Genomic DNA, 15,226 nt, shown 5'->3' on the forward strand with positions numbered 1-15,226 from the left:
TTTTATCATCATGAGTAAAGTATAAATACATCCCGATGTTCTATACCTGCGATACAGGCGGGATGAGGGGGTGTCTCATTACTCTTTCATTCAATTTGCTCAAAAAAAAATGTAATCGGTTCTTAGTCCTTCGCACTTTTTAAGGTATTTAATTTAGACATTTTCAAGTGCGTCATTAAATTAAGTAACTTGAATAATCATTGTAACTTTGAAGCTTTAACGTTATGTAAGCGTAATAAATATAACATGTATTACCTTAACGGAAGAAACTTGATGTCCAATTGGATAAAAATAAAATTTGCAAAGACGTGTTCTCTGAGCTACTAAGTCACGTAGAAAGGAATTCGAAAAGCATTTTTTTCAAAACAAAGGAAAGAAGGATGCGTCTCAAAAATAACCATTTGTGCCATTCGACTACCAGATTATTTTTATAAATAATGGGTCAAAAAAAAAAAAAAAAAAAAAAAAAAAAAAAAAACACTTTGGGTAAAATTGTGTAAAAAACACATGTGTAATTTTAATGCATCTTATAGCATGTTTTACGTAGTAGTATTACTTGAAAATTTAGTGTACATAAATATAAAAACGTAGGAAATTTATTAAAGACTCCTTGTATCGACTAATACTGTATCACGAAAAATATGAAATACAACCTCCTCAAACATAATATTTTTCAACTATTACGTTGCTTTTATTATCATCTTTTAAGTTTTATGTGGATAAATTGTTTTATTAAAAAATATGATAACAGACATGCATTAATTATTGGATTAAAATTTTACGCATATTGCATTTAGTGCCACTAACTGTTTTCTGCTTTGCAAAATAGATGGGATTTGGACAGCGTCTCATCCAGGAATGGGGTTTGGAGAGTAATATTCTGTCTAAACCCTTGATTTTATCACATTGTTTGTATTCTTATATGGTTGCTTATATACAGATAGATATCAAAATAATGGAAACACTTGGGGAAAAAAATATCGGAATCGCTACTCTGCCGTGAATGTTCTGTTTATAAAGAAGCCCTTCTAACTAAAATCACTCACACTAGTGAACCCAGACCGTAATTGAGCTCTGTGGTCAGCTTTGCTGCTTTGGTTCTGTTGCTGCTGTTGTTCACTTTTTAGACACTACAATCCACTTCAGCACCCGTTGGTTTCTTTCAGTGAGCTTCTCTTTCCTTCCACTGTTTTGCGTAGCCAAGCTTTTCTTACCGCAATGTGCGTATTCTAGCATGATTTTAGATAATGTACCTCTAGAAACGCCAAAAAGTTCAGATGTTTCAGTTACGTTTGCTCCAGCTAGACGCGCTTCAACAATTTGGCCTCTTTAAAAATTTGAGTGGTCCGACATTTCACGCGCTTGAAAAAAATTCAAGCCTTCCAGAACTTCAATTAAGCCACCACATACAATCAGAAGGTATTCATTGCTCTTTATGAAAAAATCAGACACCTAGTTTTATTCTTTATTGTTTACGAAGCGCATTCAAAAATGTCACTTTTATTCACAGGTGTTTCCATTATTTTGATTACTACCTGTACATAAATGGGTGGTTTTGACTAAACCCGACCAAAAAGGTAATCTTACTACGGGCAATCTTATTACGCTACTGGTTTTGGACAATTAAATATTGCATCATGTTTTGTCTAATAATTTCCAAATCAGTATTTAAAATGTATATCACCATTTATTACAGCGCCACGATATCCTCCGAGATTTTTGGAAGTGATACCAATGTCTTCAAAAAGTGTGAACATCACCTGGCAGGTTAGAATGCTTCAAATTTTATCTCAAAACAAATTTGTCTCAAAATTATTTAAGTTAAAAATTTAAATGTATTGTACTATTTGGAGTTATTACTTTTTTACTTAGCTGAAACATATTTCAGCTAAGGGGCTATCCACAAATGATGTCATGCTTTGATTCTTACTTTATTTTTTAAAATAAATAATCTTTCGTTCGATTTTGAAGAGATAAAAAATTAGCACCTTTGGGGAAATTTGAGGCAAATATACATCCCGACCTTAAAGGAGGATTTGTTTAACACAAACTTTGTTGGAAAACCTTCTTAATGAAGAACATGTTTGTAAAACATTTTTTTTTCTACTTTAAGGATATTTTTTAACAATTAATTTTTTTTATACAATAACGTTTACAGGAGAATTTTGAACATTTTTATCTAAGACACCAAAAACAATGAAAATTATTTTGTAATATCAAATAATGATTAGTTTTTAATTTTTGGTTTAATAAACGTGAAAACAGATTTTAACAAAAATTTAAATACAATCTCTCGTGCATGAAAGCAAATTTTAGACAAAAGCGACTGAATTAAGTAAAATTAATTTAAAGCAGAGTTTTTACGCTGTAAAATAATGTGTGTTCATACAGTTAATTTTAATTTTTATTCTAAAGTTTTATTTATTTTTCAGGAACAGAAAATAAGGAAACTTTGACGGCTTTATTTTTTAACAGAACACAGCTGAAAATGATTTAATTTTTGAACAATATTATTTAAGAGTGCTTTTTATTTATTTTTCCATCCTTTTCATTCATATGTATCATATTTAGATAATTATTTTCATTTGATTATTTAGTTATTTATTTTTTGCAAAGGGGTGGATATGAAATTCCCAGGCGCTTTTTCTACTTATTTTATGTGCATTTTGTTTACTTTTATTTCAACGATAAAATTATTTTGTGGGGGAATAACTAATATTTTACCCTTTTTTGTATTGTTTAAAAATACTGCTACTTTAATTGCCTTTTTATATTTTTAACGTATATATTTCACACGTTTTTAAAATGAAATGCAATTTGTTTTCTGAAATCAGCATTAAATGTTAAATAGGTATTATGACCTAATTTACAATCTAAGCTAACTGAGCAAGAATTCATCTTGTGCAAGATTTTAAATGTTGAAACACGAGAAAGTGTTCGTTTGTTTCGTTCTGAACGGAACTTCTTGTTACATTTATATTGTTTGATAAGTCTAATAGTCATTGGATAGAAAGTACATATTAATGCTACTTTGCGGAAATCACATTTTCAAAAATTGCTAATGTCTATCATTTTCGTACTAAACACAGAGTGTAATACATTTCATTTAGTTTCAACAGCAGTCATTAAGTATACACAAAATCACATAATACTTTGAAATTGTCAAACTTTCTGAACAATGACAATGAACTCAGTGTTAGTTTGACAAAATTAACCATCCGATTCACATACAATGTGTCTAAATTAATTTGAATGTCAACTGCCCGTCATGTATGTTAGTTTAAGGCTAAAATACATCTCAAACAAGATGAAATATTCTAAATACCTGTGATATACGCTTTGGTAGTTAACTTTGGATAACCATATGTCAAATCTTTCAAACTCATCAGGTTTGTTATATGTAAAATGAAATAAACAATATGAGTCAAGCTTGCCACTCGAAAATATACATTTCAGTTTACATTTGATTCTTTTTTTCATTATTTATTTTACTTATTCACGTTTTACATTTCAAACTTGTTTCAAATCCGAGTTTCCGTCTAAGAATTTACAGTTCTTATAACGATATGTTTTCTAAAATGTGTTACATTCGTATAGCTAACTTATTGTAAAACTCATTAAAATGAATACAGTAAATTAAAAGAAAAAAAAACGTTCGTTTTCCCTCTGTTGTTAAAAAAAAATAATTAAAAACGAAAAACTGCACTTTCAAAAATAAATAAAGAACATCAAACTGTCAACTTAATGAAACAATTTTTACAATAACAAAAAATAGCATGCGCATACATTTATGAAGAAACATAATGTACATAAACTGAATACATAAATTAGAACTATAGAGTGAAAATAAAAAAAAAATCAACAATATTTTTTAACACCAAAAACCACTGCTGCAGTTAATCTTATTCTTTAGAGCATATCTTTAGGGTAAAAGAGTCAGAGTCGAAGATATTTTATTCAAAGTCTCGGAATCGGTCATTTTCCCTTAAAGTTCCAAACTATGCCAAGCTTTGTGGAGTCAGAATCATACTCTTTTTGGGATAAAGAAGTTGGAGTCGGAGTTATACTTATTTTGGGATAAAGAAGTCGGAGTCGAAGACTCTGAATTTAAAATTTCAAGTGTCGGAGTCCGTCATTTTACCTTCGTGTTTAAATTTTTGTTAAAAATACGGAGTCATAGTCGGAGTTATTGACAACTTTTTAGGTACAGGAGTCGGTGTCGGAAGTTTGGTCATCAAGAGGTATTTCCAACAAAGTTTGAGTGAAGCAAAAATAGCTTTAAGTTCGGAGTATATATTTAGTTTTGGTTTCCCCGTAGGATCTAATGCTATGGGGTTTGAGCTGTTCAAAATTAAACGAAAAATTGTTCAAATCAAAAAGATATTTTCTCTACGGTGTTTTTTATCAAGAGCGTTTACCAACAAACATGTTTGAAGCAAATTTGCCTCGAAGTGCATGATTTGTATTTGCCTTAAATTGTCCCGTAGGCGCTAATGTTAAGTTTTTTAAAACTAAATACTGTTTGAGGCTTTCACGATCGGCGTCAATATGGGGAGATAACATTTCCGGGCTTATTGGCCGTGGTCTAATTGGAGTAGAAATTCCAGACGTTTCGGCTTGCTTTGCTGCAGCCATCATCAGTGGTTTGAGTTTGGTGAAACTGATTGCCATGCCATGTCATGTAATAGCTAACAGGCCTGAGGGAAACCCCCATTTACCTGACTTGGTGAAGGGTAGAGAGCAGGATAAACGTGCCGGAGCACACTTGCTGGAAAAAAGAAGGGGGGAGGAGCAAGCTTAAGGCCTCGCTAGGGCTGCGAGGCCGCTTGTGAGGGCGTCAATCAGTTTCTGTTTGGCCTGGAGCTGGGAGAGAACCTGGGTGAGTAGGGCCAACACCTGGCTTGAATGAGGAGTGGAGAGCTGCTATATTGCAAGCGGTCTCGGTAAGAAGTCCGTTGCGGTCGTGGGGGCAGTTCGTTGAGTCCTTCTTGTACAGGCGTTTCCTTTTTGGACGGGGAAGGGCCGGGGGGTGCTTGGGCTGTCGGGGCCTTGGTCGTTCCGGGCAGATGGGAGCTTTTGCGGTGTGGGCGCCTCCGCAAAGGGCACAGCAGGCTGCTGATGACTTGTCCTTTTAGCATTCGTAAGAGCGGTGCTATTGAGCGCACTTCAGACAACGTGCAGCTCGAAAACACTTTGCAGCGGTGTGGCCGAAGCGATGGCAACGGTAGCATTATACAGGTGTCCACTTTGGGTGGAGACGCTCGACAGAGATGCGAAGGTATCCGATATGACTAACTTCGAAAATATCCTCAGCTTTTTCAGTACAGCTATGTAGAGGGGAAGTGGTTTTCTTTCAGGGCCGTCCTGCATCTGGAGAACTTTGGTGACTTCAAAACCGAGTCCTTTTAGATCATCTTGGATCTCGTTTGTTGGGTAGGACAGGGGAAGACCCCTGATAACCACCTTGAGGGGTCTTTTGCTCGGGAGGACGCAGCTGTGAAATTGCATTCTGTGCTCTTGGAGATAGCGCTCGACTAGATTGATGTCCTCGGTGAGCGAGGGGAAGACTTGGAGGTCATCGCCGATGAGCTCCCCTTGTATGGATCCTGCACAAAGCTAGTCGAGTTCAGCAAGTAGTTTTACCCGGTCAGGAGCATTGGCGATCGTTATGGGTGGCGGTCTGGTCCTTGCTGTACTAGGGTTGGCAGTAGGAAGTATGGGGGCTGTACTTGCTTCAGTTTGAACATCTTCGTGAGCATCCTTGTCATCCACATGAAGGGGAGAGAACTTGTTCCGTAAAGGCAGTTCGGGTTTTGCGGGAACGGGAGGAAGTTAAACTTGTGGGCTTTGGTTGGCGTCTTCGTCGTCCATTTCATCACGGGAGGAGTAGTCAAAAGGGGGATCTGGTTTGTATCTTGCAAAAGCTCCCATCTTGATGTCGACGATTTCCTGGCGGAGCCTTCGATGAGTGGCTGTCCAGGATCTATGGTCGATTCTATCCAGACTGCGTAGTAAGCATCCAGCATAGTTTAACATTCCTGCAATAGCGGCTTGGTCGATGCAAGCTTCTAGGTCTTTTCTAACTTGGGTGCTGTCGTATTGATATTTCTCCAGAACTTGATCAGCAGTCTTTCGCTTTTTGCCTGACGAGTTGCTCCGAGAGGAGGTCGTAGAGGCAAGGGAGCGGGGAGAAGCGGGGGCGCTAGACCGGGGGACGGTTTCAGTGACGGGGCAAACCCCGCCGGCCCTGACAAGGGCGTCTACGCCGTTATACCCGGGAGCGGCCGCCTTCTTCCGCGGTGGTTGCTTGGACATCGGTTGCGAGCGAGCGAGAGAAAAACACGTCCGACCGGATCGAACGCTCGACGTCGAAAATGAATCCACTGATTCCTGGCTTCGATGATCCCTATTTAAACAAACTGCTGCCGGGCTGCTGGTCCTGATTGGGAGGCGTTCTCAAGCCTCTGGTGGAATAAGGTTCCTGATTGGATGAGATTCAAGCCGCTATGTGATCCTGGCACCTGATTGGATGGGATTCACAAGCCGTGGTGGCTACCGGTTTCTGATTAGATGGGACCACAGTATGTTTTAGACTGTTGTGGCGAGCGGATCTAAGGGCAGGGTGCCATGTTTTTAGTAAATTGAAATTTTCCTCTTTTCTGTTGAAATAAAAGGGATGTTTGAAAATTTCTATAGCTTCACGATGAAGACGGGCAAAGTAATAGAAATTTCCAAACACCCCTTTAATTTCAACAGAAAAGAGGATAATTTCAATTTACCAAAAACATGGCACCCTGCCCTTAGATCCGTTCGAAACAACAGTCTAAAACATACTGTGGTCCCATCCAATCAGAAACCGGTAGCCCCCACGGCTTGTGAATCCCATCCAATCAGGTGCCAGGATCACCCAGTGACTTGAATCTCATCCAATCAGGAACCTTATTCCACCAGCGCCTTGAGAACGCCTCTCAATCAGGACCAGCAACCCAGCAGCAGTTCGCTTAAATACCGGAGCCATCGAAGCCAGGAATTAGTCTCACCAAACTCAAACCACTGTTGATGGCTGCAGCAAAGCAAGCCGAAACGTCTGGATTTTTTTTAAACTGTTCAAAATTGAACGAAAAATTGTTCGAATCAAAAAATGAAATAGGAAAACATGTGTCCATGCCAAGACTTAAAAAATGTTTGCTCGAATCGAACTAATTCCTCAAAAATTTATAGAAGGGGGGGGGGGGCAGCCTTGTAAGGATATCAAAGGCAGGAGAATGTATAACGTCAGGGTGACTCGTTTCTTTGAAATGGAACATTGAATTTTATTCAAATCTCCACTAGGTAAAATAATTTTAAGTTTCTTCCAAAATGACTTAAAATAGAATCTATAACGCTTTTTTTTCTCTCTGTTTAACACTTGAAACATGATATTGGGTAACGAATAAATACCTTTGTGCTGAAAATTCACAAATCAGTAATCCAACGTTATAAAGCACAAAAATTGCAAAATATTGCAGACACGTGTTTCGGTGTTACAAAGAACAGAAAAACATCCGAGAAAAGCGGATGACTTTTCATACAGAAGGCTCACACTTCTTTGCATTGAAAAAGGTGTTCCTTGTAACACCGAAACACGTGTCTGCAATATTTTGCGATTTTTGTGCTTTATAACGTTGGGTTACTGATTTTTGAATGATATTGGGTATTTTGCAGTAGGTTACCGCCCTAAGCCGCGGCTAAGTCAGAAATACATTCAAATGTATTTTGCCAATTTGTATGTATATACATACAAATGTTATTTGTACTGTGTACAAATGTAATTTTGTGTAGTATATGATATTGTGTAGTTTTCCAAAAATATGAAGATGTACCATATATTCTTTAAAATGTAAGCTAGATCAGCTTACTAAGTAATGTTTTTGAAATTTACAGCTAGTTTAATAATTCCGTTTTGTAAAGATTTTTAAGTTCTTTTAAAATTTTAAACTAAGGTTAGTGAGCCAAAGAAGGACATAGTAAATCATTGACAATTTTCTTGAAATTTTGTGGTTACGGGTATTTAGCTAAATTTTCTTTATTTGGAATTTAACGCTTATGTGTATGCGTATATCAAGTGTACTTTTTTGTAAGATATAATGTAACTATGATTATAATACACTTTTAATATTGTAGCTTGTGAGCTCCTTTTTGGGCATAGTGCAGCAAAATCTGCCCCTATACTGAATATTGAATTGTAAAATGTGAAAAAACAAAACAGGCTAACTGTTTTTACTTCCAGAACAGTAATAAAATGCTTATTTAAAATAGAAAAAAATGACGGAAATTACGAAAGAATTACAATAAATGTTTTTTAGATCAACTTGTCCTGGATTTTTTTTCATAAATGATAGCAGAACAATGAGTACGTAATGTTGAGAAATATATGAAAACCGCGGAAAACAGAAAATCCCTTACTGCATTACTTTAATAAGAGTACTTAAGATGACCACCTAACATAAATATATTCACCATTTTCACAACATAAAATTATGAATCTGCTAAACTTGTATAGAATCAAATTAATGGTTGTTAAAGAAAAAGAAAAACTATTTCAGAAATTGCATCTTAACTGAAAATTCAAGGAGTTTAAACGCATTTAAATCGAAATACGTTCTAATCTGGAAGTTATAACTATATCTTCTTGAAATTGAAATAGTTTCATACAATAGCGACCGACCATGGTAACATCTTCAAATTTCGTCATTTGCCCTGCTGTTACACATTTTACACTGCTGTATCACCGTTTAGTGCTAAAAAAAGTATAATTTGATTCTACTTTTCGGAGTCGGTTTGCGTTAGGAATATTGTTCATCTTTGGTTCAACTACCTGTCTCGATTATTTCACACTGACACAAATTGTTTAACTTTATAATTGCCTTCAATCAATTGCATAACTACAATTTCATACATTCTTACGTTTTACAGCAACCAATGTCAGAAGAAAATGAATCATCGGTCATTGAAGGATATTACGTTGGATACAAACTTGCCTCAAGTACCGATCCATACACGTTCATAGCAGTTCAATTAAACAGCCCTCAAAAGGGATTACAGTTTCACGAGCTTTATAATCTCTACAGGTTTACCGAATACAGTTTTGTTGTTCAAGCATTCAACAAGCGAGGAGCTGGACCACCCTCCCAGTCCGTAAATATCCGAACTTTAGAATATGGTAAGAATTAAACACGTTATTCACTAATGTAAATGCATTTACGTATTTACGAGTATTACAATTTGTATGATTCTTTTCAATTATTAGTAAAAAAATAAACTTTAACATAGATCTCTAAAATACGTTTGATCTGCAATTGTGTGATTTACAGTGCTGGCCAAATGATTAGACTAAAGAGTTTTTTTTTGTTTTTGTTTTTTTGTACACTATTTGTACTAAAATGCTATTTATTTTACTGTTAAAATACAGTACATACTGTACGCTGATTATTACGTTATTTTAGCATAATTTAATGTTTGCAGGTGGCAGCACTGTCTACTTTGTTTATGTTCTTTGTTTATCTACCTACCAGGAACATAACCTCAATTAACTTAAACAGTTCACTAGTTATTTTTATTAGTGTGTTCTGTTATATATTTAAAGTTAGTTTTAGGTAATTAGTGAGTATGTGTATATGAGTATATATAATGGTGAGTATAAACAATGTTTTATCTCCTTTTTTAAAAAGTTAAGAAATGGTGTAAACCTTGTGAAAAGTATTCCAAAAAGACTTAAAATGCTCTTCAAGAACAAGGGAATGCATACTAAATATTAAATAATTATTTCACTGGTCGTTAATGTGTCTATAGTTATGTAATCAATAAAGAATTTGCTTTTAAAACATTCTTAATCTAATAATTTGGCCAGCACTGCATTGCAATTTTAAAGGTAAACATATCAAATATTTTCAACTGACTCCAATAATGTCTTATAATATGGTTTTACCAAGTAAAGTTTGCTTAATTTTACTAAGAAAGTATGAGGAAACTTGCTACTAACTATATTTCATTTGCAAAATATAAGCTAACATTGAAGCTATGAGAAGCTAAAGGATGTCAGTGGACGGTTTAAAGTTTTGAGTAAAACACATTTGAAGCTCAAACGCTAGATATGCTTTCATTGATTCTTTTTCTAAATCATGCTGTATTTACTAGCTTTGTAAATCACTTACAAGGGCTACATGTACTAATTATTTCCCCTTATCAGATTAGTGGTACTATCATTTGTACAGGTTATCAGCATATTTTTAAATTAATCAATTTGACCCTTTACTTCTCACTGCCTTATTTGTAATTTGCAATATAGATAAAAACTATTTTCTGAATGAAGTTATTTGTATTTTCATTTTTCACGTTTCTACTTAGATCTACCGACTCCACCTTTTATTAAATCCTACTATGCAACATCAACATCCATTAAAGTGGTTTGGGAAACGCAAGTCTCACCAAATGCTCCTGTAACTGGTGCGTATAATTAGTTTTTTTTTTTTTTTTAATTTTAAACGAGTATTAAAATGCAACTGAAAATATATAAAATTCTGAATTTATTAGGAAAACAGACCAAACTTACATGGATCATTATGAAAGCAATGCGCATTTTCTGGGAAAAATAGATTTATTGATCGTACTTGTATAAATATTTAAATTTCTTCAAAATACTGTCCTCCTGCATCAATAGACTTAGAGCGGGCGCTGTATGGAGTTGAGTATGCAAAATATGAGGAGCGCATTCTGTAAATTGTTTTGAACTCAGAAAAGTTTGCACATTACGATTCTGGATGTTGCCAGGAGGCTTGTTGGTCCATTAATTTTTTATACTCCGCTCCCTTAGGTACTAAGTAAATGAATTGAGCAAACTCATCTGAATCATTTTAATGATCGTAATAGTTTCAATGTACTGTTGTTTTTTGAAAGTTAAGATATTTAACGCTAGGTCATTTAAAATAAAACAAAAAAATACAAATTAAAAGAATAATTTTTGTTGAAAAACATTATTTAATACCAAAAAACAAATTTTTACATTGGTCTTCAAGAGCCACATATAAAAATCTTTTTTTTTTTTTTTTGACAATCATTAATAATGCATTTGCTAAATACTTGTCTCAAAGAAATAAGAGAGAATACAGTTGATAAAGATCATGCAGGCCTAATTGAAAAATATAATCAATGTAATAGAGTAATTGTAGATATTTTGATGAGTTATCTAAATTTTTTACACGCCAAGAGCACTGAATACGAAATATTTAAATATTTGAACAGCTATTGTGAAATGGTTGAAGTTTTGTTAAGTTTAGTTACGGCTGATAGAAGTAATAATTTTGAACTGCATTTGTTAACAACTAGACAAATGTTACCTTTTCTCCACGAATCACACAAATTACATTCGTGGGGGGACTCTTTATTTACAAGATATGATAAAACTACCTTTAGAAGTTGTAAATGATATGAAGAGAGGAATGCTGTCCGTCAAACGAACGAAAGGTAGATTTAATGTAGTAAGCCCCGATTTAGCATTAGAGCAGTCTCAGAATCGATCTTTAGCAGCGACTAGAGGTTTGATTGGTATTATAAAAAAAATGAAGATGCGATGCAAAGATGGCTACTTCTTTATCCGTTTAAAAGCAGCATACACGAGACTTTTTCTTTATATATCGGAACATAAACAGACTCTACAAGTGTCATTAATTACCATAATGAATGGACGCAATCAAGGATCAATAAAGACGGAAAAGATATTCAAAGTATCGTCAAATATTGCAGAGATTGCATTACCTAAGTAGGTACGAAAAATAGCGGTTTGTTCTAAAAAGTAAAAAGTTATTCGATCGTATTAAAACAAATAAATTTGACAACTTTGTGACTACATATGAAAAAGGAAGAAAAACTACGTGCAAGAAACAAAGTTACAAGATGCAACAGGTATACGTATTTTTCAAAAAACATTCATGTTGGCTGATCAACGAGGATTTGACTCACAAATTTTAGCAGCTCATGAAAGTTTGGATTACTGCAAGTACCTTTTTGACGCAGAAGGATTTTATAGGAAATCTCCAAAATCGGAACTCGCTCTTGAAATTGAAAGTCATAAAAAGTGCGGTGCAAACGCGCGGATGGAGATTTTCAATTTATGAAATTCTAAACTTTTTATTGTTGATGGTAAGGCACTTGTTCACAGAATTCCATTAAAAAATTTCAACAGCTTTGGCGACTTTGCTGAGGCATTTTTCAAAAGAATCGACGATTTTTTCTTGTAGCCAAATGTAAAACGAGTGTACATACTATTTGACAGGTATGATGATCTTTGGATCAAATGTTTAGAGTCAGCTTTACAGAGTAAGGGTCAAATAGTTTAAAATGTTATAATTTCAAATGATAGTACATAGTCCCACATAATTGCAAGAATTTCTTTTCCAGCACTGAAAATAAGTTACAGCTCGTTCAATTTCTCTGTACTCCTGCTACGAGATATTCACAAATAAATTAAGATTGCGAGTTATATATTTGTGGAAGATTTGATGATCCATCAAAATGTTTTAAATTACAAAGCTCTTTATTTTTTTGAAGAACCTGAATTAAATTCCAACCACTTAGAAACCGATTCTAGGATGTTTTGTCATATATTTTACGCTGCAAAAACCATAACTACCCGTATTATAATAATTAGCGCAGATACAGATGTTTTCATCTTGGACTTTATTTTTGGAATAAGCCAGCACGTCTTGGTTATTTGGTCTATGGTTTGACGGTTCGCACAAGAAGAAATTCATTTCAGGATGCCATTTGGCAGCTCATTCACTAGGCAAAAACATTTATCAGAAAAAAAAGTCGTATAGAGCCTAGTCGGGACTGTAAAGGCGTTGGTGAACCGGCGGGGTGTTGCTCCGGCCAAGAAAATGGTTTCCATCAACACTTTCGGCAGAAGCTTCGCGCACAACCTTGCGCATTTGCAGATACTCGGTCATTATTCCATGTACTGCAAATGGGGATATGTGTGTAGTCTGAGGGGGGGGGGGCTCGATCAACGATCAGAACGCAAAACTTCACGCACACGATCCACATTCTCGTCTGTTCTGGCGGTTGTTGGGCGTCCAGAACCGGGTACGTCGGCGACCTCCTCCGGTCCCCCTTGAACGCCCCGTGCCGCCTCCCGGGCTATAACCTTTTAATGCAATCGCCCTTGAAGGCCTTGCAATTTTTCTGTTGCATTGTTTCGAAGTTTCACATAAAACGTTATGGCGCTTTCCGCTCACACTTCTCGGAGCAAACTGACGACCAGCTGCGTGCAAAGAACACCCCCCCCCCCACATTTCCCTCCTGTTTCACCGCGCTGCCATCGATCATCTCGTCACAATAAAATCATGCGCGTTACTTTCATAATGAGCCATGTATGAAAATCAATGTACCTTGTAATGCTTATGAGTGGGTACTAGTTAACTCATCAAGTTACACATCATATTATTAAAATTCCTAAAATGCTATCTTTATAAACATAATACTTTGGAAAATCTAGTGAAACTGTAATTACGGCAATTCAAACCTTAAAATACATGACATGTTTAATACGTTCAATATTTACCTTGAAAATTTATTCTATCTGTGCTATATTTAGAATTTGTATTCGTATAAAAATGACTTTGAACAAAATAATTGTTTATTCGATTAGTTTTTATATTTATTATTTGGGCAGAAGAATTACATTTGTAAGCATAATAGTGCGTAAATAATAAAATCGGGTTGCTCCTAGACTAATCACAAAACTTTATTTAAAAATTTATATTATTTAAGGCAGTTCAATTGTTTTTTGGAAAAGGTTTAGGTTAGTTACTCGTAACAAGTATAACTCAAATATATGCACTTATTGTTCTGCTTATTTAGATCATTTTAAAACATGTCTTCTTACACAAAAGTTATACTTCCATTTAAAATATATCTTTAAAATATTTAATAACTATACGCACTATTAACAATTTACCTAGGTTTTGTCTTGAGTCACAGGACAGACGAAGAATCCTGGCAAGAAACTCATATAGGAGGAGATAAGTCGATGCATGTACTTCATGACCTAGTATGCGGCATCAAGTACTATATGCATCTAGCAGCTGTAAATATTGTTGGTCGAGGAAATAGAAGTGAAACAATATCTCTTAAAACTACTGGAAGTGGTAAGATTTTTTTTAAAAATACCTTTATGGATTTTCGCTTAGATGGTCATGAAAGTATGAAATGCAGCAAATTTCATGATTACCACGTTTTCAGGATATTTAACAAGATCCGAAAGCAACGTATTCTTTACTGTTTTGTTTGTTTATGGTTAGCGGTGAACTTACTTACTTCACAGCAAATAAGGAACTTAAAGCAGATTGTGTGGCTAACTGAGCAACTTCGATACATTTTTTACAGGGTGAAATCTTTAACGGCAAGTACTTTCGTCATAAATGTAGCAAGAGCCTAATGTTGTGCGAGGGTCATGGTGGCCTAATCTGCAAAGCGTCGGACTAGTAACTTCGAAGTCCCGGGTTTAATCCCAGCCGGTTAAAGATCATATGAGGCATTGAGAAGCAAAGGGATGTAAGTGGACATTTTCAAGTTTTGAGTAAAACGCGTTTAAAAATAAAATCCTAGGTAGGCTTTCATTAATTTTTTTTAATAAATTATGTAGTATAGCAGCAACTACCGGGGCTACTAATACCATATCCTTGCCCCAAGAGAGAAGAGAGGTTCACCTACCATGTGTACTGGTTATCTCCAAATTTTTAATTTTGCTACTTGCATCCCTTTGCTTCTCACTGCCTCATATGTACTCGTTATTGGTGATTGGGGCATGCTATGTATGTTCAAAGGCCTCCAAGTTCCCATATAAATCCGTACCCCTGGAGATGCAGGAATGGGTGTTGCTAGGCTCCTGGTTTGCGTTGAAAAACAAAGCGGTTAAACCAGATACGGGGGACCCAAGAATGAAATGTAACGTTATACAGTACTTCATAAACTAAATATCTTTATTATGTATATTTATATATATTTTTTTTAATTTTAAACGTTTAAAGCAATTCCGTGACATATAAAGATATAAAAAGCATTCTTATAACAGGGATCGTCTTCAGAATTCATGGTAGATAAGATTTTGTCCAGGTACACTTTTTGTTTTGAATAAAATAAAGTTTTGTCCTTCTTTATTCCTGGTGATGGTCAGATAATTTTAAAAATA

General features: G+C 35.1%; 1 protein-coding gene across 1 annotated transcript in view; it reads left to right on the forward strand.

Moving 5' to 3' along the window:
• The window catches only part of LOC129222552 (cell adhesion molecule Dscam2-like), a 182,457-nt gene that overhangs the window by 144,691 nt on the left and 22,540 nt on the right, over positions 1–15,226 (forward strand). The window contains 4 exon segments of the mRNA XM_054857065.1: positions 1,697–1,767; positions 8,956–9,202; positions 10,387–10,485; positions 13,998–14,183. Coding sequence (XP_054713040.1) covers positions 1,697–1,767; positions 8,956–9,202; positions 10,387–10,485; positions 13,998–14,183 — 603 coding nt within the window.

Source organism: Uloborus diversus, chromosome 5, assembly GCF_026930045.1.
Source record: "Uloborus diversus isolate 005 chromosome 5, Udiv.v.3.1, whole genome shotgun sequence".
In the NCBI taxonomy this organism is placed as follows: domain Eukaryota; kingdom Metazoa; phylum Arthropoda; class Arachnida; order Araneae; family Uloboridae; genus Uloborus; species Uloborus diversus.